We start from the raw sequence: 27,443 nt of genomic DNA, 5'->3' as shown, positions 1-27,443 counted from the left end.
ACGTTTGCCAGCTGGTCTCGAAATCCTGATCTCAAGTGATCTGCCTGCCTCAGCCTCCCAAAGTGCTGGGATTACAGATGTGAACCATGCACCCAGCCAGAGATCATTTTTTGGCTGTACTCTTCTCTCCTCCCTCCCTTCCTTTCTTCCTGTTCCTTTCAATTCATTCATTCACTAACTCATGAGCACTGTTGTAGTGTTTGGGAAACCTCATGAACAGGGCTGGGGAATTCTTTCTTTGAAACATGTCTAGACGGAGGATCACAAACGATGACCCATGAGGAATGAGCAAAACAACAAGGGATGTTTGGCCTGGAGAAGCAAAGTCTCAGGAAATTTCCACAATTATCCTTAAACACCTGTGGGATTATTGTAAAAGTGAAGGGAGAAATTTAGTCTTCAAGGCTCCAGGAGTCAGAATTTAAAGTCATTGAAGGAATCAAGTCTCCGTACGGGGTCAGGAGAAACTATGCAATGCTTGGAGCTGTGCAGCAGAACATACTATCAGATAATAAGCTTTAAATGGCAGGCGTTCTATGAGCCGAAACAGCAAAAACCTACTTGGTTTGAGGCGTTAGAGTTCCCAGTCTGTGCTGAGACATCACGAAGCTGTAAATAGTATTGTTTGCGATCATTCCTACTAGGAAGGGTGTAAGTTGACAAGAAAGACTGAGGAGCCTCTGAGTATCAGGGAATGCATGACTAGAGACAGTTGACCTTATAATGACATGTCCTGCTTTTGATATATGCTGAAAGTCCCATTCTTCGTCCATTATTCATCCATCAATTCTATTACCCTTTATTCATTCAACAATCATTTGTTGAGCACCTACTACATGCCTGGCATTGTGCTAGACACAAGGGATACAATGATGAATAATGAAGAAGATGTAGCTTCTGCCTTCACAGGACCTACAGTTGAGTGGCAAATATATGCAAGGAAATAATTACAGTGCATTGCAATGATTGTTAAGATGGGACATGATGATGCACCATATGATGGTTAAGATCGTAAGTAGAAGACACACTCTACACATAAGGGGGTCCTATAACTCAGCCTGGCCAAGCCAGGGAGTCCTCTCCAGTGGAGTGACACTTCAGTGAAGACCTAAAAAAGTAGCAAATAGATGGAGGAGTGAAGAATGTACCACGGGAAGGGAACAGACTGTGCACAGACCTGAGGCAAGTATTGCCTATGGCCCCTTTGGAGAAGTGGAGAGTGCTGAGACATGAGGTCAGAGCTCTGTCAGGGCCAAGTCCTAAGGGTCATTGTGCTGAGGAGTTTGGGCCATGCAGAGCCATGGAAAGGCACTGAGCAGAGGACTGGCATGACCAGAATGGAGCGTAAGGCCTTCCTCCATTCCACCTTGAATTATAGCTTTTCTTGCATGTATCTTCTCTGCCTCCTCATTGTGAGCTTTCCTGGAAGACTGATGCTGAGTTTTCTCTGTAAGCGGCTTATTAAACATTGGATGAAGGAAAGCTGTGGACAGGGACCTCCCATCAAAGGAGAATGCACTCCTAGCCATGAGAGTCTATGAGTCTCTCTTATGCTCGGACTGGACGTGTCAGAGCAATTTCAGAAAGAGGTGATTTTTTTAAAGATCCAGCAAACTTGTATGGATGCTTTCCAGAACAGGCTTTCTCTATTTTGTTCATAGGAAAATCATATGATTGGAATATTTTAAATAATGGATATACCAAGTACACTGATTTGATCTTTACTAATTATATAAACATATTGAATTATCACATGTACCCCCAAACTATGTACATATAGTATACATCAATGTAATAATTGTTTTAAAATAATAAATTTGCATAAAATTAAATCATATAAATTATATATTTACTCATTCAAACATTATTGAAATTGGACTCCCTTGGAAAATCTGTGATACTATATGCTCATCATGTGTATAAGAGATGGAATTTTAGGAGTGTGAAGAGAAGAGAAGGATGGGGGTTGGATAGCTTAATGCTGTCTTTGTGTTTTATGGCCTGCTTCATTACTAAGATCCTATTAAGAATAGAAAAATAAGTGGTTGATATTCGGACGGCAGCAGAAGCATCTCCCATTTTTTAATCCATCCTTACTTCTAGACAAAGGCTATATTATATAGATACTACAAACGTTGGTTCTGAGCCTGGGCAAGAGTCAAGCACTTATTGAGCATCTACTGTGTACCAAGTTCTTTCTTACACATGAGAGGCAGCATAGTAGAGTGAAAAGGACCTTAGATGGGGCATCCCAGTGGATTCTCATCTCAGCTCTGTGTGACCTTGAACAAGTCCTATTCCTTCTAGAGATCTAGATTTCCCCATCTCTACAGTGGGGAGGTTATTAACAGATAAGTGGTAGAAGAGCCCTTCCAATAAAGATTATATGTAAAAAAAAAATCCAGTAGATAAAATATAAAAGGAGAGCATCTATATTACTAGTTAAGACAGGGGTGGGAGTTGCCTGACCTCCCCAAGCCTGCAGTAGGCTCCCTCCCACCTCTCCAAAGCGGTCTCTCAGGTGTCTGTGAAATTCTAGGGCTCCAAAGCAATGGCTTGTTTCTGAGCACATTCAGTGATTCTAAATTTCTCCTTTCATTGCAGGTGTCTCAGCCATCCTCATCCCCCGCCTGGACTTGGTCATCTCCCTGGTGGGCTCCGTGAGCAGCAGCGCCCTGGCTCTCATCATCCCAGCCCTCCTGGAGATCGTCATCTTTTACTCTGAGGACATGAGCTGTGTCACCATTGCCAAGGACATCATGATTAGCATCGTGGGCCTTTTAGGGTGTATATTTGGGACATACCAAGCCCTCTATGAGTTGCCCCAACCCATCAGCCATTCCATGGCCAACTCCACAGGTGTCCATGCATAATTATCTGTTTTTATTCTAATAGCTCTCCCTTCCTCCCATCCCCAGTTTGACTTCCATGTGGATGTTATATACCTTCATCAAATCCCAACATCTCTATATTAATTAGTGGCGTCTTTATCTTTCCAAGAGAAATGCAGATGAGAAAACTTAGCACTGATGTCTCTCAGGTTACACCTTTTTTGGTTTTATATTTTTTGGATGGCCTTTTGTACCTCTGAACCAAAATTAGATTCAACTATTCATATTATCAGCCTCATTTTATGGAAAAGGGATGCCACTTACCCCAATAGCCCTTGAAACAGAGACCAAGCATAAATACAAAAGTAACTGTTTTCTCTACACTGCAGTAGCTGCCCTTAAAGCATCAGATTTAGAAAAGTGTATGTTGGGCGAAGGGAGTTTTCTATTTAGATATTCTAAGTAGAAGAGTCATAGACAGAACAAAAACAGAACTCAGCAGTAATTTTGTCCAACCACTGGCTCCGCCACTGATTTTCTACTGGCCCTCAGGCAAGTTCCTCCCCATCTCTCAGTCTATGAAGTGAACAGTTGGACTAACTGATTATTAAGGACTCTGTCAACTCTGATATTCTGAAAGTGAATAAAAGAAATTAACTTATCCACCAACCACAAAAACTGGCCATGCTAGTGTTGGTGAGGAGGTGGAGTAACTGAAACTCCATACCCTGCTATGTGGATAGAAAGTAGTACAATCAGTTTGATAAACATCTTGTAGTTTCTTTAAAACTTAAACGTATGCCTACCATATGATCCAACTATTCCACTCCAGAAAAAAGAAATATATATCCATAAAAAGACTTGTACAAAAATATTCATGGTAACTTTACTTATAAAAGCAAAGAAGTTGGAAATACTCTAAATGTCTATAAACAAGAGAATGGATAAACAAATTGTGATGTAGCCATACAATGGAATATTCCTCAGCAAGGAACAGAAACAAACTGTTGAAATACACAATAAAATGTATGAATCTTAAAATAAATATGCTGAATGACAAAATCCAGACCAAAAAAAGAATACAAACTGGATGATTCTATTTATATAAAAGCCTGGAAAATGAAAACTAATATGTAGTGACAGAGAACAGCTCAGTGGTTGGTGCAAGATGAGATGGGTGAGAGGAAGGTATTACAAAGGAGCATGAGGAAATTTTTGGAAGGGATGGATAACATGTTCACTGTCTTGATTGTGAAGATGGTTTCACAAGAGGGTACATATGTCAAAACTTATCAATTGGATACTTCAAATATGTGGCATTTATTATATGTCAATTATACCTCAATAAAGCTGCTAAAAATAGAATATGAAACATGATTCCATTTTTATTTTTTAAATCAGTTACATACATACAGTCAAATAATTTTGAATACTCAGCACATTGTCATAGGAATTTTTCACCAAGTGGGTTGAATTATGAGTAAAATCTTACACTTTTTATTTTATGTATTTATATATTTTTAAAAATAGAGACAGGGTCTCACTATGCTGCCCAGGCTGATCTCAAGCCCCTGGGCTCAAGCGATCCACCTGCCTCGGATTCCCAAAGTGCTGGGATTACAGGCGTGAGCCACCGTGCCCAGCCAAAATTTTATACTTTTTCTTTTGCTTGCCTATGTTGTTGCATTTTTAAAAAAAATAATATACTGATTTCATAACTAAAGAAAATTCATTTTAAGGGGGAAAATGTTTATGATGATTTGTTTCACTCTAGAAGAAATGCCACCTTTAAAAAGCTTTTTATTTAAACTATAACACCAATGAAAGTATAACTCTACAGTATAATTAATATTTGTAGAGAGTATCAATTTTCAACTTCACCTTCTATTAGATGATTGATACTATGGCCTGAATAACAGGCATTTCAGCTGGAGTTAGCAGCATTCCCCCTCTGTAATATATCGTCCATTTACCAATGGTCAGATGCCAAACAACAGCCTCTCAGAGGAGATGTGAAGTAGCTGTGTTATCATGAAGGAGAGGTAGGGAAGAATATCCTACCGCTAGATAGAAAGCTATCAGCCCATAAAAAGTTTCTGCTCTTTTGGGATCCAGACCATGAACTTGGAGAAGGAAAGGCTTTGAGGAACATATGGAAACCTTACTATAGAATATGGAGCAATTAAATGGAGGTAAGGCAGTTGTTTATGACTTTTGGGGACTCATGCAGCTCACTGACATTCTAATAGAAGCTGTGGCTCCTCCTTCTATAAAATTCACATATATGCATAAGTTTTGCATGCAGTTTCTGAAACTATCACAAACCTCATGAAGTGAATAGACCCTGGGTTGCAAAAGAACCTCTGGAAAAAAAAAAAAAGGAATGTAAGGATTTCTGCTTCTCATACATGAAATGATCTGCAGATGATAGATAGCCAACCCTGGAACAAAGGTCTGGATGCAGAATAGAGCAATATACAAAAATCAGATGAGGGAGGTAAGCTATCAGATAAGAGATCACCATGTACCTGGTATAGAAAACACTTTCTGATGGCAGTCAGCACTGATAGGACCCAAATTGGTCATTCCAGTTGTGCAACACAGGCTGAATTCTCTGCTGCCACATGCTTCTTTGGCAAAAACTGGGACTTAAGAGTTGAAACAGAGAGATCTAGAAGGATACAAAGAATGTGGGAAGGTCCCTCAGGACCTTCAGAATCATTTGCCACTGTACTTCTCTACTGGACAAATATGATTTATCTTGACATGACTGAGCTGGACAATGGTTGGGGCATAAAGGGAAATGATATATAAAATCAATCAGTTTAAGAAGAAGCTGAATTCAGATCTTCAACAAGGCCATTGGAGGCCAGGCACAGTGGCTCACGCCTGTAATCCCAGTGCTTTGGGAGGCTGAGGTGGGTGGATCACCTGAGGTCAGGAGTTTGAGACCAGCCTGGCCAACATGGTGAAACACCGTCTCTACTAAAAATACAAAAATTAGCCAGGTGTGGTGGCAGGCACCTGTAGTCCCAGATAGTCGGGAGGCTGAGGCAGGAGAATCGTTTGAACACAGGAGGCAGAGCGTGCAGTGAGCCAAGATCATGCCATTGTACTCCAGCCTAGGCAACAAGAGTGAGACTCCATCTCAAAAAAAAACAGAAAACAAGGCCATTGGGAAAAAAAAGAAATGGGAGAGTTGAGATTGCTAAGGAACACAAACTGAGATTGCTAAGCACGTAAGCCCTACATGTGTGGGGCTGGGGAAGTCACCCACGTGAAGGTGAAGCCTTAAGAGATAGCCAGAAAGTGATATAAGTCAGTGCACAAGTGCAGTGGTTTATAAGCCACAGTGCCCTGGGAATGGAACTGACAGGCAGCAATCTAAGGATCTATAAGACTTGTTATCCGCCAAGTCCAGGTTGTGCCTGTCTCAAACCCACAAAGGAGCTCCTTAAGCAATTCCCAGATCTGAGTTCAAAAGGGAAGAAAAAGGGGGTGGGGAGCAGAACACCTCCCTGGCATGCCAACCCCAATTGCAAGTGAAATTTATTTGGCAAGATAGACTCTCTAAAGGGAAAATTCTCAGGTGGACTCAAACTTAGGAAGTTGGCTTCCTGGTCAGGGAGACATGGGTGAACCAAAAGACTTCTCCCGGGAGGCCGAGGCGGGCAGATCATGAGGTCAGGAGGTCGAGACCACGGTGAAACCCCGTCTCTACTAAAAACACAAAAAGTTAGCCAGGCATGGTGGTAGGCACCTGTAGTCCCAGCTACTCGGGAGGCTGAGAGGAGAATGGTGTGAACCCGGGAGGCAGAGCTTGCAGTGAGCCGAGATCACTCCAGTGCTCTCCAGCCTGGGTGACAGAGTGAGACTCCATCTCAAAAAAAAAAAAAAAAGAAAAAAGAAAAAAGAAAGGCTTCTCCCCACCTCTCCAGCTTCTTCTTGCCCCAATTACACCTTTTCCTTCCAGCCACACCAACCAGCCTTTGTCCAGTTCCGCAAATGCACCATGCTTCCCGTTGCTGCTGGGCCTCCATCTACGCTCTTCTCCCATCTCTTCACCTGCTTAATTCCTCCTCATTTTCCAGATCTCAGCTATCACTTCCTCAGGAAAACCCTTTCTGACCTCAGCCACTAACCCAGATTGTGCATAAATGTTCACCCCCTTCTCCTGTACTGCAGTTACATGATGGCAGGTTTGTGTTGGTTAATACTGAGTGTCAACTTGATTGGATACAAAGTATTGATCCTGGGTGTGTCTGTGAGGATGTTGCCAAAGGAGATTAACATTTGAGTCAGTGGGCTGGGAAAGGCAGACCCACTATTAACCTGGGTGGGCACAATCTAATCAGCTGCCAGCACAGCTAGAATATAAGCAAGCAGAAAAATGTGAAAAGAGAGACTGGCCTAGCCTCCCAGCCTACATCTTTCTCCCATGCTGAATGCTTCCTACCCTCGAACATTGGACTCCAAGGTCTTCAGTTTTAGAACTCGGGCTGGCTCTCCTTGCTCTTCAGCCTGCAGATGGCCTATTGTGGGACCTTGTGATCAAGTCAGTTAATACTTAATAAACTCCCCTTTGTATATATTTCTATTAGTTCCATTAGTTCTGTACCTGTACAGAACCCTAAGTAATACAAGGTTCATATCTTTTTTTTCTCAAAATGAAAACTTCAGCAAACTATTTTTAATTTTGAAAAAAATTAGACTTTCAAAGGGTGGCAAAAATAATAGTTTCCATGTACTCTTCACCCAGCTCTTACTAATGTTAACATCTTACATAACCACAGTACAATTATCAAAACCAAATAATTGACATTGGTGAAATCTTATTTCTGGTCCTTTTTCTAATCCAACATCTAAATCGGTATCTCACAATGCAGTTAGTTATCATATTTCTTTATTCTCTTCCAGTCCATGACTGTTCCTCAGTCTTTCCTTATTGTTCACGGCCTTGGCACTTTCAAAACGTACTGGCAGGTTATTTTGTAGAGTGTCTCTCAGTTTGGGCTTGTCCGATCTTTTCTCCTGATTGCACTGAGATTGCACATTTCTGACAACACCACAGAAGTGACATTGGGCCCTTCTCAGTGCATCATATTGGAAGGTACATGGTATCAGTATGTCTTATTAGTGGTGATGTTAACTTGATCACTGGGTTAAGGTGGTTTGTGTCAGGCTTATTCACTATAATGACTGTTTTTCCCTTTGTAATTAGTATCTTGTGAAGGGATCTTAAAACCATGCAAAATCGTGTTTCCCATCATACTTCTGTTCACTAATTCAGCATTCATAGGTGTTTCTTGTCTGCAACAACTATTCCTATGGTGTTTGCCTAATGGTGTTTTTTTGTTTGTGGGTTTGTTTTTGAGATGGAGTCTTACTCTGTCACCCAGGCTAGAGGGCAGTGGCACAGTCCCGGATCACTGCAACCTCCACCTCCCAGTTCAAGCGATTCTCCTGCCTCAGCCTCCGGAGTAGCTGGGATTACAGGCGCGCGCCACCACGCCTGGCTAACTTTGTGTATTTTTAGTAGAGACAGGGTTTCATCATGTTGGCCAGGCTGGTCTTGAACTCCTGACCCCAGATGATCCACCCGCCTTGGCCTCCCAAAGTGCTGGGACTACAGGCGTGAGCCACTGCACCCAGCCATTTTTTCTATTTCTATCGTTCCTTCTACATTTGTGATTCCATTGTGTATGGGATTCTATAGTGTATTTTTAGTCAGTGGACTATAACCCATTATTGTCATTATTTTATTGCTCAAATTGCCCAAGATTTGGCCACTGAGGGACATTCAATTTGGTTCCTGTGTCCTTTCAATATGTCCCCCATGTTCTCATTACCTACCATATATTTGTTTTCCCAATCCTAATATATACATAAAATACTTCCTGAATTACTAACTTCTGCTTCTGTGAAAAATTTGCTAACTAGACTCTGGTATTTCTGTACAGTTCCTTTTCTCTTTCTAGCATCCCATCAAAATGCAATAACTTCTTATTTTTCTTGCCCACCTCCTTCAATGTGGTTGTATTATGTACCTGAAGTACAGTTAAGTTCATTTGTTACTGTTTGTATTTCATTTTGAACTCTCCTCATATCCTGGTTGACTTTAATTATTTTGGGGGGCATGAGAAACATTACTATGGCTCCAAGAGTCACAGTTACACAAAATATACTCAGATACACTCGGCAGTGTTCCATCCCTTCCTCCTTTATACCGTTATGATTTCTCCCTTCTTTCTACTCTAAACCCACCTACCATCCATAGAAAGCTCATTACTTTCTGGCCAATCTTTCCTTATTTACTTTGCATAAACAAACAGATACATGTGCTTTGTTACATCTCCTTCTTTCTTACATACAAAGTACCACTTTCTACTTTTTGTACTTTGCTTTTTGCATTTAATATATCTTGAAAATAACTATACCGATTCATAGAGATCTTCCTCTTTTTTTTTATAGCTCAATAATATTCCATCATGTGGGTATGCCATTGGTGCCATGGTTTACTCACGCTTTCTCGTGTATATGAACATGACTTTGCTTCCAATATTTGCAGTCTCATCGCTGCAATGAGTAATCTTGTGCATCCGTATGTTTGTACTGTTGGAGGTGCATCGTCACGGGAAATTCCCACAGTGGAAATGGTTGTGTCAAAGGGTAAATGCTTCTGCAATTTGTTAAGTACTGACAAATTCCCCTCCAGAAGTCATACTAGCTTGCATTCCTACCAACAGTGATGACAGTGTGTATCCCTATAGCCTTGCCTAACAGAAATGTGTTGTTCTTTCTTTCACCAGTCTTAGAGATGATAAATGGTATCTCAGTATTATCTCAATTTACATTTCTCTAATGAGTTAGTTTGAATATTTCATTTTAAAGAGCCATTTTTATATCTTTACGTGAGTATGTTCATGTCTTTTCCCAGTTTTTCTATCAAGTTTTTGGTCCTTTGTCCCTTAATTTTTAATTCCTTATATAGTAAGAACACTAACTGTTTGTCTATGATATAGGCTGGATAAATTTTTCTCCCACTCATTTGATTTTATTGTGTTTTTACTAAGCATTTTTATTATCTTCATGTGGTCAAATGTGTCAATATTTTGTTGCCACTGGATATTTCCACCACGTTTCCTTCTGTATTTATATGGCTTCATTTTCTTACATTTGGATCATGGATCCAGATGGAGTTCATTCTTGCATATGGTGTGAAGTACAGGTCTAACTTCAACTTTCTCCAAGGGGCTTTCCAGTTGGCTCAGCACCATTTATTAAAGTCTGCTTTGACCTGCGATTGAAGATGCCAACTTTAACTCCTCATCCCCCACCCCTAAGAAACCTCAAGGAACATATGACCCAAGAGCAGAGCAGACATAAAAAGATTAACTGAGCTACTGAGATTCAGTCAAGAATGTGAACTAAAAAGGAACTGTTGAGAATAAGGCTGGAAGATCCAACAGAGGGAAACGGCTGTGGAGGTCATTGCCAGGTGAGGTGTCAGAGCCCCAGCATTGGGAAGTGGTCAACTCGTGGGTTGGTAAAAAGAATTCACCAACAACAGTATAGGTTTGAAAAAGGAAAGGTATTAGAAGAATGCTGCAGAAGACTGCCGTGGGGCACCTCGGTGAGAGGACTGAACGTACCACAGTGGATTTTTCCTTAGGGATATTTATGGACCTTAAAGCAGGACCGTGGGGTTGCAGTGAGTTTCAGCATGGCATTCCGGAGATGTACAGAAATTTTAGTTACTTCTAAGGTTTTTTTCGGGGAAAAGAAATCTGGAACCAGATGCCTGCTTTAGATAATAGAAAAGTCTAATTACTTCTAATTTTCCCCAAATAAGGCGTTTTGCCTCTGCATGGCCTGATAGTCACCAGGTGGTCTTTGCTCCCTTTTAAATTCCTCAGATAAAAAGATTTTGTCACTGGGGCCTGTTCAATGGTCACTAGGTGATTTTCGCTCTCCGCAGTCATGATGTGATGGAAAGCAAAATAGCAAACAAGGGAGCTGGATGGCGATGAAGCAGAGACAACAAGCAAGCTCAAGCTCCTGCAGAAGGGTCCGTCCCTGGAATCGCCTCGGCTCACCTGTACCGTTCCAACAAACCCTTCCAACCAAAAGAGCCCCACCCCAAAAACGCTTTTGAAATCCTGAGATGTGATCAATGAAATCTGCAGCCAAGGCAAGGGAGAAACTGTCAGCAAGTTAAAAAGATTTATTGCTATTCCAGGCTTCAAATGAGCCCAGAACTCAGGGCTGGTGTGTGTTTCAGAAGTTGTTATGATGTAACAGGGTGGTAGAAAAATCCAGGCAGTTTGATGTCGAGGCCACCCTCTCTTCCTTGGACCCCTGCTCCAACAGCAGCTGCTGGTGAGGCTCTTTCCCATCTGCCTCATTCACCCAACAGGACTCCAAGACTGAGGCAGGCAGCCTTGTGATCCCCACAGCTCACAGGTGAGAGGCTGCTCATACCTCTCCTAGCACTGGAAAAGCCTTGTCTTTGGGACCGGACACTATGGCTTTGGCCCTGTGGAGGGAGAAACGGTGCCACAGGAGTTGTCTTAAGAGGACAAGGCATGCACGGTCTGAGATCAGAGGTTGTGACGTGGCCATCCATGAGCCAGTCCGTTTGGGACACATCACACTGCACAGCTTTTTAAAAAAATAATTAGCTGCCAATCTTTTAAAATGGTAAGATTTCATATACAAATCTGGATTTTTGGCTTCTCTAGGAGTAAACATTGAAACTTTTTTTTTGAGACAGAGTCTCACTCTGTCACCAGGCTGGAGTATTGCCAGTATCTGGCAGTTGTCTTCACAGACTGGCTCTGCACTCTCCAACTGACTCCAGTCCTTGCCACCCTTAATTATATTTCCAACTGGAGACCAGGCCTCAGCAGCCTTGTATCAATGGGCACGTGTGCTGTGACTTTCTGTGTAAGAAATATTTACATTGTAATAGTATCTTTAATCAAAAAGGAAAAATTGGCTGGGCGTAGTGGCTCATGCCTGTAATCCAGCGCTTTGCAAGGCCAAGGTGGGCGGATCACGAGGTCAAGAGATCGAGACCATCCTGGCCAACATGGTGAAACCCCATCTCTACTAAAAATACACAAATTAGTCGGGCATGGTGGCAGGGCCTGTAGTCCAAGCTACTTGGGAGGCTGAGGCAGGAGAATTGCTTGAACCCGGGAGGTGGAGGTTGCAGTGAGCTGAGAGTGCAGCACTGCACTCTAGCCTGGTGACAAAGTGAGATTCTGTCTCAAAAAAAAAAAGGGAAAAATCGAAATCAAGCCTGGAAGCAACATGTTTCTCACGTTCTTATCAGTCATTTAAGTCTCTTGCTAGGCCCTGTGGGTACCTGAGTTTGTAAACAACAGAGCTCTCCTAATATCTCCCCCAAGGGATTCCTCCCCCACACACCCTACCTCTCCAGGATACACTGCACCCTAGTATTAACTGGGCAAATCTAGAAAGGAAATAAAAATTAGTCACAGAAGTTAAGGGAGGAATAGACTAAGAGCAAATACTTTTGCCCCTTCATTGTAACAGGGGGCCGGAGGAGAACAAAAACGTTAATACTCTCACTTCGCTTTTAACTTAGTGACAAAAAAAAAAAAAGAGTGAGAGAGAGAGAGTCATAAAGATTCTTCAGGTCCTAAAACACTCTGGTTCCCATTCCTTAACTACTTTGGAAATGAACTAGGCTCTTTAGAGAGAATGTTAACGGCGATGAGTAACGTGGTCAGCCCAGCAGACGCCCTGGGCTATCAAGAACTGTCCAACTCATTCTCCCTTAGGTCAGGGCTGCTTGCCCCAGCCTAAAATATAAGTGGTACAAAATGATTTTCAGTGACGGTAGTGGACTCATTGTAGAAAGGGGATTAAAGGGGGGCAGAGAGTGGGAGTTTGGCCTTGGCAAACACAAAACAGAGGAAAAGGGACCTTCCTCACACCGCTCCATTCTGCTGTGGCAGATGCCATGTTATATGCCCTTTAGAGAGGCAGCGATCTTGATGCAGCCCAGACGCTTCCCACCGCTGCTCAGGACGCTCTCTATGCGGTAGTTCCCGGTGGTGAGCCAACTGGGCAGCTCCAGGTCAGGCACAACGAATTCGCTCTTGGGCAGTGAGTAGGTTCCCTGCGGGAAAGCCAGTGGGCCACCAGTCAGTGGGAGCCTACTGATGGGGTCTTTCTCCTAGAGCCACTGCTAGGATTGTAGCCGTGAACTACCACCCCTCTTCCCATTCTCAAAACGGCCGCACAAGATGAGAGATGGCCATAGCACTGTAGAGCATGGATTATTATGGATAAAGGGCCCTGAAGATCACATCTAAGTTCAAGTCTCCCATTTCGTAGATGGATAACTGAGGCTCCCGGAAGATAAGTGATTCCTGATAGGACACATTGGCTTACAAATCCAGAGACATGCAGATCTGCAGAAGGAGAATGCAAAGACCCTTCTCTCCAAACCCCATCTCTTTAGCCACAGGGGTAACGCTCTCTCCTCCCTAAGTACTTACTTCTTTGAAGGGACAGTGGCAAGGAAGCCCATAGGTACGCAGGGGCTCTGGGCAGGGCTCCCCAGTAGGAATTAACATGTCAAGCACATCACAGAAGTGTTCAAAGGTACAGCTGCCAATGTAGTCTGTGCATGGGATCTTGATCCAGAGGCCAGCCACCTCCTTCTCCAAAACTAAATCCACCTGGTAAAAAAAAATAAAACAAAGGTTTGAAAAAGGTTATAAGTGTAAATTCCAGGGCAAACATACCAGCTCTTCTGTCTTCAAAAAAGCAGCAATATATTTTAATCATAGAATTTTTAACTGGATGAGATCTTAGAGACAGTCTGTTCTACGAATGGCAACATTGTGGCCCATGTGTGAGTATAGTGTATTATTGTGCCCATGGCAGACATTAATAATCAAATGTGAATTTTCCCCCTACACTGAACTATACATAGACTTAGAATTCTTTTTTTTTTTTTTTTTTTGTATCATGGCTCACTGCACTCACTGCAGCCTCAAACTCCTGGGCTCAGATGATCCTCCTGCCTCAGCCTCCCATGTAGGTGGGAAACATAGACAGGCACATGCCACCACACCCAGCTAATTTTGTATTTTTTGTAGAGATGGGGTCTCACTTTGTTGCCCAGGCTGGTCTGGAACTCCTGGCCTCAAGCAATCCTTCCACCTCCACCTCCCAAAGTGCTGGGATTACAGGCGTAAGCCATCATGCTCAGTCCATAGTCTTAGAATTCTTTAGGTAGTCACTACCCATTGATTGGCTCTAACACTTGCATTGAAATGCACTTGTCATCTAACTGCTAACTGGTTAACTGTGGCATTGTTTCCTGGGTTTTCCTTCTGAGCCCAGTCGTGGCCCCAAAATCCTTTTCTGCATAGGACTTCAGGTAGTTACTACCAACTGATGAGCTGGTTACCAAAATGAACCCAACTGGCTGCTCTTGGGTCACATTTTCTCCGTACAGCCACAGAAGACAGAATTAAGAACAACAGGAATGTATAGAAAGATCACCTTGAGACTGGTATAAAATCATAGCTAGGTTACAACAGATGGAGCTGCCTCAAGGAGTATGGGCTCCCTGACTCAGCCAGGAAAGCTACAAAAGACTCTTGTGCCTGGAGTAGGGCTGGGTGAGAAGCTCTAGAACACACTTCACACCTCCATACTGTCATGACTTTGCTCCCGTTTTGGAGGCTGAAGCTGACCAGGAGGAAGTGGCCAGAATTTCGTGGTGGACATCCCAGTTGTGCCGGGCACGTGCTGAACAGTCACCATGTATTAGTTGCCTCTAGTGCCAAATGAGTTGGCTTCAGAACCATGTCCATCACCCACCAAAGGTATCAAGGGAAAACTCTCAGGAAAGAGCACCAGGAAATTAGCTTTCTCAAATATCTGATTCCTTGTGCGTGTTATGGCAGGAAATCACATTTTTAGGATCCCTTTCAGCTCTGACATTCTAGCATTCTAGGAATCCCAGCCTGTAGGCTCACTTTATTTGGGGCTCTGTTTCTAAGAGATTAAATCCTGGATGGGCACTTATGTCCTAAGAGGCTGCTGGGCTCAGGCTGGTTCCCAGGCCACGGACTCAAGTCTTCCAGATGCCCCAGATGTCGAGATATTAGCTGCCTTCCTCCAGGCCCAGAAAGAACAAAGAAGTTAGCACATCCTGTGTTCTGAGTGGACAAATTCTAATTGCTCCTCTCACTGGCCTCATCTGCGCCTAAGACATACCCATTATCTCCACCACTGGCCACACAGCACCCTCTCAGCCCTCCTCTCTCTCATCAAACCTGCTTCTACCCCGCTGCCTAGGAAAAGTCAGAGGGCCTAGGTTGGAATGCTAGTTCTGCCACTTCCTAGTTTTATTGTGCCCTTGGGTGAGTTACTTAATCTCTCTCAGTGGCCATTCCCTCACCTTCTTTTTTTTTTTTTTGAGACAGAGTCTCACTCTGTCACCCAGGCTGGAGTATAGTGGTGCAATTTTGGCTCACTACAAACTCTGCTTCCTGGGTTCAAGCGATTCTCCTGTCTCAGCCTCCTGAGTAGCTGAGATTACAGGCATGAGCTACCATGCCTGGCTAATGTTTTTGTATTTTTAGTAGAGATGGGGTTTCACCATGTTGGTCAGGCTGGTCTCAAACTCCTGACTTCAAATGATCCACCCGCCTCAGCCTCCCAAGGTCCTGGGATTACAGGCATGAACCACTGTACCCGGCCTCAACTCATCTTCAAAAGTGGGATATTTTAGAGTGCCTACGTCTCTCACAGGTCCCATTCGGAGGGAAATACCAGCACTTCGCACAGTGCCTGAAATCAAAAGCTTCCTCCTCCATGACTTCTGCCCTGCCTTTTTCCTTAGCCAATACTCTCTCCTTGTGTCGCCAATACCCTAATGAAAATGTTTGAGCCAGTTATGCCCTGAGTGAGAACACGCAGTGGAGGAGGCCAGCAGGGGGACAAGTCCTGCCAGGCCTCCTCCCACCAGGCTGGAACCTGTAGGGCTGCATCTACCAGAAGGGGTAGTGGCTCCCTCATCTCTACTCCTACCCCCAGCACAGGACCAGCACAACACAAGAAGTGTACTGAACTGAAGTCAACAGAGGGTTCTAAGGCAGTAGCCACACCTACCATTTGGAAATTACAAATGATGGCTCATTTCTTATTCTCAATCTATTTGCTACTATGACTCAGAAAAGGAAGCAGGGCGGAGTAATGAGCCCAGGCATGTATATGACTTTGGGTGCTGGGGGAGCCAAGTTACCAGGCCTGAAAGGCTGGAATAAGTACATATGACAAATACAGTGACAATTTACAATTCTTGAGGATGGGAAAACCAGGGTCCCACAGGCTGGAACTTGAGGGAGGGCTGGGCATTCGGAGTTATTAACTATGCCAGATCCCATGGAGCAAGTCAAAAGAGAAAAGGGAGCTCCTGAGCAGGCCCCAGTCTTACCCAAGGCCATGGAATCCGGGACATTTAACTTTTAAAAATTGCAGCTGGAGTCAAATCCAGCCAGGTCTCAGATTTGACTTTTGATTAAAGAAATTTCACTACAGCAAGATCAGAGAAAGAGAGGATGGCAGTTGCTTTCTTGGGTTTGGGCAGTCACTCTCCTCTGGGCCTCAGTGTAACAAGGGGTTGAAGCCCCATGGACCCCAAGAGTGCTCCAGGCTCATCCAGAGCTTAGTTCTGGGCAGCTCTCATAAGCAGGTCTGCTGGGCAAGGGGAGAGTTCTGGAACTGAATCTGCAGCACTCCTCTCCCTTCCCCTGCAAATACACCAAGCACCAAGTCTACCTCCCTGCCAGTAAAAGCTCAGGAACCAAACCCCAAGAGAAACATACCAGCCTTGTCCATGCTAACAACTAGCTTTGTGACCTGGGTCAAGTTGCAACCTTTCCTGAGACCCTTTGTCCCTCATCATCTCTTCTCCCTAGCAAGTGGTCAGAAGAGCTTTCATCTAATAGTTGATATGCACATATCCTGAAAAAAGAACTGAACCAAATATATATATATATATGTATGAGAAATATTGGGAGCCGGGCCTGGTGGCTCACGCCTGTAATCCCAGCACTTTGGGAGGCCAAGGTGGGCAGATCACCTGAGGTCAGGAGTTTGAGACCAGCCTGGCCAATGTGACAAAACCCCATCTCTACTAAAAAAGTGCACGCCTATAATCCCAGCTACTCTGGAGGTTGACGCAGGAGAATCCCTTGAACCCAGGAGGCAGAGGTTGCAATGAGCCATGATCGCACGACTACACTCCAGTCTAGGCAACAGAGTGAAACTCCATCTCAAAAAAAAAAAAAATTGGGGAAAAAGAAGGAGCAGAGGGGATCTGAGCCTAATTTTTCCTAAGCACAAGTGACAGTAAAGACAGAGGAGATTATGTAGGCCCAAATTTATGACTGGTAATAAAGCAATGGAAAAGGAGAATAGGGAGTAAAACCCATCTTAATGGTTTGTGAAGAAGCCAGGAAAAGCAGGCTGAGGGCAGAAGAGCGGGTTTGCCAGCTTCTTGTTTCCAAGTCAGCTGTATAGCCCCCTCCCTGGAAACACCAGTGGCTGCATGGTGATGGCAGCAGAGGGAGCATGGCGGACGGCCTATCAGGAGAGCCCACACTCCAGATCAGCAGAGGGAGCACACAAATAAATGTGTGTGACCCTGGCAGAGAAACAGTCCAGTGTCCATACATAGGGAATGATTCCATCCCTTGGCCCAGATCCAAGGGTACAGGGCTTGACCCCCTATCACTTGAGGAACAGTAATGGAAACACAATGACTCTGCTAGGAAAAGACTTGGTAGGAGGTGCAGGGGAGCTGAAAGCTGCCACATATCCAGGACTTGTGTCTGGGTCAAGAGGCTGCAGGATAAGACAGATACTAATCGAAATGTTCACAAGATATAAAATGTACTGAGCATGTCCTGGGTGCCAGGCCCTGTGCAAAGCACTTTCTACATGATTTTCTAACTCAGGTATTGCTCAAGGAAAGCCCATAACGTAGGAGCTGTGATTAAGACAGGTCTAAGGATAATGATAGAAACACAGATTCCAAATCAGGAATCTTCTAAATAATTAAGACAAAACTGGTACTAGAATAGATCTGGATCAGGAACAGACTGAAGGGCATAGAGGAACATCATATAAAGGTAGCAATTTTAGCTAGAGAGGAAAGGACCATAATAAATGGTGTTGCAATGGATATATGAAAAGTCTTCATTGTTTTCTAAGAAAATATAAAAACATACACCCCTAAAATAGTCAATGGATGGAAACAAACAGGTTATTCCCAAAGTAAATACAAAAGGCAAATAAACTTATGAATAGACATCTGCGCTCACTAGGAATGATGCAGGTTTGTTCAAACATTGGGAGGCACTTTGGCAAAATGTATCAAAAGACCTAAAAAGTGTGTATCTAGATAATCAGAAAATTATAAAAAGATGTACTGTAAGAATAATTTCTACAAAGGTGGTTATTACAGCAAAACAAAACACAAACAAACAAACAAAACCCTCTGGCCAGGTACAGTGGCTCAAGCCTATAATCCCAGCACTTTGGGAGGCTGAGGCAGGTGGATTGCCTGAGGTCAGGAGTTCAAGACCAGCCTGGATAACATGGTGAAACCCCATCTCTACTAAAAATACAAAAAGTAGCTGGGCATGGTGGCAGGTGTCTGTAATCCCAGCACTTTGGGAGGCCGAGGCAGGCACACTGCCTGAGGTCAGGAGTTCAAGACCAGCCTGGCCAACATGGTGAAACCCCATCTCTACTAAAAATACAAAAATTAGTGGGGCGCAATGGCAGATGCCTGTAGTCCCAGCACTTTGGGAGGCTGAGGCAGGAAAATCGCTTGAACCCGGGAAGCGGAGGTTGCAGGGAGCTGAGATTGCGCTACTGCACTCCAGCCTAGGCAGCAGAGTAAGAACCTGTCTCATAACAAACAAATAAACAAACAAACAAATAAAAACTATCCTGGAAACAAACTAAATGTTCAACAATAGACTTGTTATATAAATTATGAAAGATCCACATCAGAATATTTCTGCCATTAAAAATGATTGGGTGGGCTGAGCAAGGTGGCTCACGCCTATAATCCCAACGTTTTGAGAGTCTGAGGCAGGAGGATTGCTTGAACTCAGGAGTTTGAGACCAGCCTGGGCAACACAGGGAGGCTCCGTCTCCACAAAAAATAAAAAAATTAGGTAAGCATGGTGACATGCACCTGCGGTCCCAGCTACTCAGGAGGCTGAGGTGGGAGGATCCCTTAAGCCCAGGAGGTCAAGGCTGCAGTAAGCCGTGATCACACTACTGCACTCCAGCCTGAACAACAGAGTGAGACACTGTCTCTAAAATTACAATACATTAAAATAATAAAATAATGATTGGGTAAAAAAAAAATTGAATAAGTAGAGCCACCTAATCCTTGGAAAGATATGGACATATAGTATGATGCAAAAAAAAATAGCAAGTATAATAGCACATATCATATAATCCCATGAGTATAAGTGTGTATGTATTTACAAACACATAAAAATTCTGATGGGATATATAAAGAGCAAACACTGACTATCTCCAGGATTTAGATTACTGGAGGGCATTTACAATGAGCACTGCCTATTATTATACATATCCATTAAAAATAAATATGTGTGTTATGTATGTAATTGTATGGGGGAAAGTTGCAAAGAATATCCTATAAGATGTTAAAAGTGCTTATCCCTTATCACTAGGTAGTGAGATTTCAAGTGATTTATTTTATTTATTTATTTATTTTGGGACAGAGTTTCACTCTGTCACCCAGGCTGGAGTGCAGTGGTGCGATCCTGGCTTTCTGCAACCTCTGCCTCTTGGGTTCCAGCAATTCTCCTACCTCAGCCTCCTGAGTAGCTGGGATTACAGGCACATGCCACCACACCCAGCTAATTTTTGTACTTTTAGTAGAGATGGGGTTTCACTATGTTGGCCAGGCTGGTCTCAAACTCCTGACCTCAAAAGATCCACCCACCTCAGCCTCCCAAAGTGTTGGGATTACAGGCATGAGCCAACACACCTGGCCTATTTTATTTATTTTTTGACCACTTGTGTTTTCTAAAGTGACTATATATTACTGGCTAATTGGTATATCCATTTTATAATTAACAACAAAACCAAATTGGCCAACCAGAGCTGTCAGACAATAATGAGCAGTTGGCCACCAGGCCCAGAGAAGGCCAGGACGCTTCTGCCAGGTGCAAGGTATCCGTCACTCCTGTATCCGTCACTCCTGCCCTCACCAGGAAGTTGCTGGCGCTGACATCGGAGATTCCTTTTAATCTTATGATCCTGAGATTCCATGAACCTGTGAAAGAGTGGCTGAATCTACATGTCCTGTACTATTCTCTGGGAATCCAGGATTCTGAAATTCTTCACACTTCCCCAAGCATACATGCCCCAGTGCCCCTGCTGGCCAGACCCTGGCACCTCCCCTTCCCCACCCACCCCCAGGCTCACCTTCAGAGGAGAACTCAGGGGGACACTGGTGCTGCCCACAACACTGAGGGTCACATTCCCAGGAACGATGATGGGGTCAGGCTCCAGAGTCAGGCTTCTGATCACCGCAGGGTCCTTCCCTTCATCACAGTTATCCCAGGAAAAGCTACTGAGCTGGGATGGTTGGGGACAATCAGGCAGCAAGGAAGGAGAAGAAGAAAAAGGCTGACAAAAGAAACTATCACAGATCACAGGAAAAACGAGCTCCTGGCAGTGTGACCTTGGGTGAGGCACCCCCGTCCCTGAGCCTCATCTATGAGACTCCATACCTATGAACCTGGGATAACACTTATCCTACTCATTTTATAGGCAAGACTAAACTAAAAGACTCAAAAGACATAATCTCCCAAAAGTGTATTGTAAACTATAAGGCAGGATATGATAGACCTGGAACTTCAAAACAGGAGACTGACCTAATTGGCCTTTGGTGGGCACCTTCTCTGACTTCCCACCTCCCTGCTGCCCACTCCTCTCCAGCCAGCCTTGGAATCCCAGCAGAGGGCAAGCTCCTAGAGGATTCACCTCTGCAGCCCACACCCAGGACCTTGTTCATGTCACACCCCATGCCCAACCCAGAGCCAGGAGCAATGGGAAACACAAAACACAATGGGAAATCTAACAGCATCTGAAATCCCACTCTCAAGGGGCAGGTGATTAACTCAGAAAGGAATAGGACACTCGTGAAAAGATCCCCAGTGGATCACTTGCTGATGAATAATCCCCAGTGGACTTCCCCAGTCCTAACCAGTGTCTTCTTCCCATCCCACTTCTCATGCCACATGCCCACTTGGATCACTCACCACCCCTGTGCTGAGCTGCTCCTCCTGTTCCTCCTCCACATCCCCCAGGTCTCCTGATTCCACCACCACTACATCTGCATGTGACTGCATGTGACCACCACTCCGCACTCCAACAGGACCCTGTCTGATGATCTTGAACACCTCCCACACTGTGAAGACTCTCTGCCCACCCACTCTCACCTCTCCCAGCCCCCTGGAGGCCACCTATGAGAGACTGTTGGCATGCCCTCCATCCACACCCTGTCTCAGAGAGAAAACCTGCCAGTCCCACACCCCCAAGCTGATGCCCACCTTCAACACTCCCATCACTGACTCTTTCAACAGGGATCACCTAACCCCAGCTAGGCTGACAGATTGTCTCTGCCCAATTTTGGAATTAAGGCATAAAAGGCTGGGGATATGGGGGTTTTGTGCTGTCACTGGATCCTAAGTTTTGGGTTGAGGCCAGACCATCTAGATCTGTGATCCATGACCAAGCAGAAGTTAGGGCTAAGGGCTAAGGGCTCTGTTGGTCTGTGGAAAAGGGAACAGATCAAGTCCCACTTCCCTATCTATAAAAGCAGTATGGAGTAGCAGTGAAGGGCATGGCTTTGGAGAGACATGGGTGAATGACAGCTTTAACCAAACAGCCCTGGGTGGAAATCATAGCTCTGCCACACTTACCATGTGATTTTATAGGCCAGTTTCCCCTTTGGAGTCTAAATTTCCACATCTTTTAACTGGAGGCATTTCTACCTTCCTCTCCAGGATGTTGCAAGGGCGAGAGCATGTATGTAAAGCTCATAACCCAATGCCAGGTACAACATGGGAGCCGGCTCACTAAAGGAGCCATTAGCATCCTAGCCTCCACTTCCTGCCGGCAGCTCCAAGAGATGTCTTGCAGCTCTGTAATAAACTTCCCCTTTACCTGAGCTTTTAGGAATGGGTTCCTACCCCTTGGAATGAAAGGTCATGTCATGACTAAGAAAGGCAGGACAGGATAGTTGCCACTAAATGTTTCCTTCAACATTCATTCCACAAATATTTATGGAGCAATGATGATAGGCCCTGGGCTAAGTGCTGTGGCAAGAGTGGTAAACAATCAGACCTGGCTCCTGCCCTGCCTTGAGGAGCTTACCGTCTAATGCAAATAAATATCACCCACTATGATTTGTGAGTGCCACAAAGGAAGAGCAGAAGGTAATGCTGACAGCAACAAAGGACTCACTTACATAGGGTGGTGGGGAAGTGATACTTAAGCCGGACTCTTGCAGGATGCGGAGTCAGACATGTAAGTGCAGGCCCAGGGAACTCAGGCAAAGGCCCCGAGGCACAAAGAAGCTTGGCTGCTCCAGGCACTGGGAGAAGGCCATGGGCTAAATGTAGTAGATGAGGGACCCAGATGAGGTTGGAGGGGTAGGAGGGTCATTTAATGCAGGACCCCACAAGCTATAATCGGGAGGTTGCATTTACTATAGGGGCAGTGGAACCCCACTGAAGGACAGTACTACACTGTGATTTGTGGTTGTGAACAGATTGAAAGTGGTCAAGGGAAAGATTGCCTGGAATTAAGAGCCAGGCTGGAGGGCAACATAGGAGCAGGACTAGCTTTCTGGGTGGGGCTGCTTTCATAGATTCTAAGGCAGCCTGATCCACACAGAGAATTGATTCCGGGCTGGGGGTGGGGGTAGGGTATCCAGAGTACCTACCGGAGAATAATCCCTTCCCTCTCCTAAGCTCTTCTTTCCCCAGGCCCTGGGGGAGACATAACAAGATGGCTTCCTGAGGGTAGTGCCCGGCTAGCTGTCTCTGTAGTGACAAATTCTGCTGCTGAGTCCAGGCTCATCAGGGAAGGGAGGTGTAATGGATGAGCAGTGCCCACCAAGGCCAGGCTGGTCACCAGATATCTGCCATTCCAGCCTAGGCCAACTAGTGGGAAGGGGTGGTACAAGACGGAGGGGAAAGGCACAGCTCTGGAGGCAGAGATATGGGTACTACAGGTATGAGTTAAAACCCAGCTCAGCCAGTCTTACTAGCTAAGACCATGGGTAAGTTAACCCCCTAGGGGTTCAAAATTTCCTCATTTATTATGTGGACATAATGATATCTTCTCACAGGGCTATTGTGAGGGTAAGATGTTTGTATACAGAAAGCACAGGGCGCAACTCCTCAAGACTGCCAAACTCATGAATAAACAAGGAAAGACTAAGAAGCTGTCATAGGCTGGAGGAGAGGGGGGACTACAATTATATGTGTCATGACAACAATGGCAGTGCAGTACCCTGGATTGGATTCTGGCTCAGAAAGAGGGCATTAATGGGAAAACTGGTGAAATCCAAATAAAGTCTAGAATTCAGTTAACAGTAATGTACTAATGTTGGTTTCTTAGTGTTGGAGATATGTACATATAAGATGCTAACAGGGAAAACTGAGTCAGGAGTATAAAGAAACTCTATATTATCTCTGTAGCTTTTCTTTTTTTTTTTTTTTTTTCTTGAGACAGAGTCTCACTCTGTCATCCAGGCTGGAGTGCAGCAGCGTGATCTCAGCTCACTGCAACCTCTGCCTCCTAGGTTCAAGTGATTTCTCCTGCCTCAGCCTCCCAAGTAGCTGGGACTACAGGTGTACACCACCATGCCTGGCTAATTTTTGTATTTTTAGTATGGACAGGGTTTCACCATGTTGGCCAGGTTCAGGTTGGTCTCGAACTCCTGGCCTCAAGTGATTTGCCTGCCTTGGTCTCCCACAGTGCTGGATTATAGGGGTGAACCACCACGCCCTGCTGCAACTATTCTATAAACCTAAAATTATTCCAAATTTTTTTTTAGGAAAAAAGCACATAGCCCAGTACATAGCACATAGTATGGGTACAACAAATGACAGCCACTATACAGCACTATAGAGTCTATTCAGCACCTACTATATGACTAGCATGGGGCTAGATATCCTCCCCTGTTATCTAACACCCATCACAGCCTGTAGTCACAAGATCAGTTATGCTAGAAGAGGAACTGAAATTCAGGTTTCCTGATGTTTATTCACTGTCACCCCCCACCCCCATCTTTATCTGGCCCAGGGACTCAAGGTCAGGGCTCTGAATCACATGAGCCCCAAGAAGACATAGGTGCTGTGTGATTCTGAGTGACCTTTATAATGTCTCAGGGCCTCTTCAAAACTGCCGATCTAAGACCTAGTCTGAGATGGCATCCATACCCACAGCATATATAACAAGTTTGTAGGGTGAGCTAGCAACCTCTAGCCAGACTCCACCTCATAGCGGCCAGCCCTGGAGCCAAGAGAAGCATTCTCAGCCAACATTCAGGAACAAGGTATAAATTCTCCAGGCAAATGAAGTCAAAAGGTCCACGTTCCTTCATTCAACAAGCAAAACAGACTTTCTGGGGGGCAGAGTGAGGCCAAGCCCACAGATTTATATGGCTTTATTTGTTTCTGATTTTAGAAATTTTCCATCAATGAATGCATTTCCCTTCACCGACAACTCTCCGAGATGCAGGTTGGCACCATCACACCCATCTTACAGATGAGGAGACCAAGACTCAGGAAATCCATGGATTGAGACAGGGGAATGATCAGAAGCCAAGCCTCCCTGCTTTCAGTACCACCCGCTTTCCCCTACACAGCACTGTTCCTCACTCTCAAACACTTCCAAGATGGTAGAAAGGAGGGGATCAGGGTTGGACCTATCCCTTTGCTACCAGAAATGTGTGATGTCTTGACCACAGCTAGCAGCCAAGAGGCAATGGAATCGGGTTTTTGTTTTTGGGTTTTTTTTTGTGAGATAGGGTCTCACTCTGTCACCCAGGCTGGAATGCAGTGGTGCAATCTCAGCTGTAGCCATGACCTCCCAGGCTCAGGCGTAGCTGGGCCTCTCACCTTAGCCTCTAAAGTAGCTGGGAATACTGTTGCACACCACCACGCCCAGCTAATTTTTGTATTTTTGCAGAGATGGGGCTTCACCATGTTGCCCAGGCTGGTCTTGAACTCCTGAGCTCGAGCCATCTGTCCACCTCAGCCTCCCAAAGTGCTGGGATTACAGGTGTGCACCACCGCACCTGATCTTGGGTTTTTTTTAAATTGACAAACCATAGTTGTATACATTTATGGGGTACACTGCAATGTGAAATGTATTCTCTTAGTTGTTTTGAAATGCACACAGTTCCTGACTTACAATGGTTTGACATACCATTTTTCAACTTTACAATCGTGCCTAAGTGATAAATATTCAGTAGAAACTGTACTTTTAGTATCCATACTGTTTTTCGCTTTCAGTACAGTCTTCAATAAATCACATGAGACATTCAACACTTTATTATGAAATAGGCTTTGTGTTAGATGATATTGCCCAACTGTAGGCTAATGTAAATGTTCTGGGCATGTTTAAGGTAGGCTAGGCTAGGCATGTTTAAGGTAGGCTAGGCTATGATTCTCAGGTTAGCTGCATTAAATGCATTTTCAACTTACGATGGGTTTATCAGAACATAACCTCATGGAAAGTTAAGGAGCTTCTGTATATAATACATTACTGACGATAGTCACCCTGGTGTGCAATAAATCTCAAAGCCTATTCCTTAGCAGAACTTGGTGGCCCACACCTGCAGTCCCAGCTACTCAGGAGACTGAGGTGGGAGGACTGCTTGAGCCCAGGAGTTCAAGGCTGCAGTGAGCTAAAATCGCCCCACTGCACTCCAGCCTGGGTGACAGAGTGAGACCCCACCTCTACTCTCAACTTCTGTAAGTTCAACTTGGTTAGAATCCGCATATAAATGAGATAATAAAACAGAACTACCATAAGAGCCATTAACCCACTTCTGGGTATATATCCAAAGGAACTGAAATCAACATTTCGAAGGGCTATCTGCACTCCCATATTCATTGCAGCATTACTCACAATAGCTAAGATATGGAAATAACGTAAGTGTCCATCAACAGACACTTGATGGATAAAGAAATTATCCATCAACAGACACTTGATGAAGAAATTATCCATCAAATTGAATGCATAAAGAAAATGTGGCATATATACACAACAGAATACTATTCAGCCTTTAAAAGGGGGAACATCTTGTCATTTGCAACAACATAGATTGAATCTGAAAGACATTGGACTAGCTGCAATAAGCCAGGAACGAGGCTTTTTCAGGTCAAGGGATTACAGAACTTCCCTTTCCCAGGGATCTGCAGCACGGTGTGAATGAGAAGTGAAGGAAGAAGCGGTGTGAATAAGAAGTGAAGGAGGAAGCTTGGAGGGTACGGGGACTGTTGTCTCAGTGGCTCATAACCAAGGGCAGCGGGGTCACAGGCCTGGGTATTTGTCACCAGATGGGCAAATCTGGATCCTCTGGCCTGGAAAAGCTCTCAAACCCTCCCACCTCTCAGGAAGACCTCAGGGCATTCGAGCAGGGGAAGAGATGAGGCAGCAGGCCTTATCATGGGGGACATAAGGAGTGGGGGTCAGGAGTAAGGTGCAGGGTTAACAGGACTGAATCTCTGGGGGCAATGACTTAGTTTTAAGGCTGTCTGCATTTTCACTCCGGCGCTTGGAGGGAGGGCAGGAGAGTGCAGACGTGAGATTAATCTCTCCAAAAAGGGCCTGGAGCAGAACAAGTCTTTAGAGGCCACCCTCACTGTACAGACCAGAATCCCATAATTAGTTACTTTGAAAGGCTCTAGTGCAGAGAACAAATTCTAGAGAACGGAGTGGCCACCCCCATATCTCAGCCAGACCCGTACACCCGTAGCTGGGCCAGGAGGCTGCAAACAGACTCTTAAAAGAGGGTGCACTCACCTTTTTCAGGTGGGCTTGCGCAGGGGCCGCGAGAAGCAAGCCCAGGGCGATCAGGAGGGGAGACTGCATCAGGGACTGCATCGGAAAGGGTGGGTCAGGGCGGAGTTAACTGCAAGGTCTGTGGCGGCAGAGGCGCCTTTAAATGCCTTCCAGTATTGGTTACGCAAAGAAGCTGAGTCCAGTCACTGGCAGGTTCGCCCTGACCCGTCCCGGCCAGAGACTTCCCGGCCGAGAATTGGACCGATTCCTCCCGGCTCCGCCCCCTCGCTCTTTTCATTGGAGCCTGTCTCTCTAGCGTAGGTGTCAAGGCCTTCCCTCTGCGGGCCGTAGGCGGAGTTGGAAGAGAAAGGGGCGGAACTGAGTGCGGCTGAGCTGAAGGCGGCTGGAACGGAAGGGAGCTTAGCATGAGGTTGGGGCGGGATCACGAGGGCGGGGCGGAGCTGCGAGCGCGGGAGG

At 44.8% G+C, this 27,443-nt stretch overlaps 2 protein-coding genes across 3 annotated transcripts in view; one reads left to right on the top strand and one right to left on the bottom strand.

The window, feature by feature from the left end:
- Positions 1 to 5,297, top strand: part of LOC101139056 (proton-coupled amino acid transporter 3) — a 29,163-nt gene extending 23,866 nt beyond the window's left edge. Inside the window, exon 10 of the mRNA XM_031011104.3 lies at positions 2,605 to 5,297. Coding sequence (XP_030866964.3) covers positions 2,605 to 2,873 — 269 coding nt within the window. The 3' untranslated portion in view covers positions 2,874 to 5,297. The remainder of the gene's footprint in view (positions 1 to 2,604) is intronic.
- A 5,743-nt stretch (positions 5,298 to 11,040) lies between these two features.
- Positions 11,041 to 27,243, bottom strand: GM2A (ganglioside GM2 activator). 2 transcript variants are annotated; one of them, XM_019027740.4, is made up of 4 exons: positions 26,988 to 27,243; positions 20,364 to 20,516; positions 13,364 to 13,546; positions 11,041 to 12,981 (listed from the first exon to the last, which is right to left on the bottom strand). In XM_019027740.4, the coding sequence occupies exons 1-4, from the start codon at positions 27,066 to 27,068 to the stop codon at positions 12,826 to 12,828; spliced, it is 573 nt and encodes a 190-aa protein (XP_018883285.3). In that variant the 5' UTR covers positions 27,069 to 27,243; the 3' UTR covers positions 11,041 to 12,825. The 2 variants fall into 2 exon arrangements, with proteins under 2 accessions (XP_018883285.3, XP_004042891.3); XM_004042843.5 differs by having other exon boundaries at positions 20,364 to 20,525; positions 26,988 to 27,214.
- Between the last annotated feature and the right edge of the window lie 200 nt (positions 27,244 to 27,443).

Source organism: Gorilla gorilla, chromosome 4 (assembly GCF_029281585.2).
Source record: "Gorilla gorilla gorilla isolate KB3781 chromosome 4, NHGRI_mGorGor1-v2.1_pri, whole genome shotgun sequence".
Classification (NCBI taxonomy): Eukaryota; Metazoa; Chordata; class Mammalia; order Primates; family Hominidae; genus Gorilla; species Gorilla gorilla.
The sequence above is the reverse complement of the archived record's forward strand: the minus strand, read 5'-3'. Positions and strand labels throughout refer to the sequence as shown.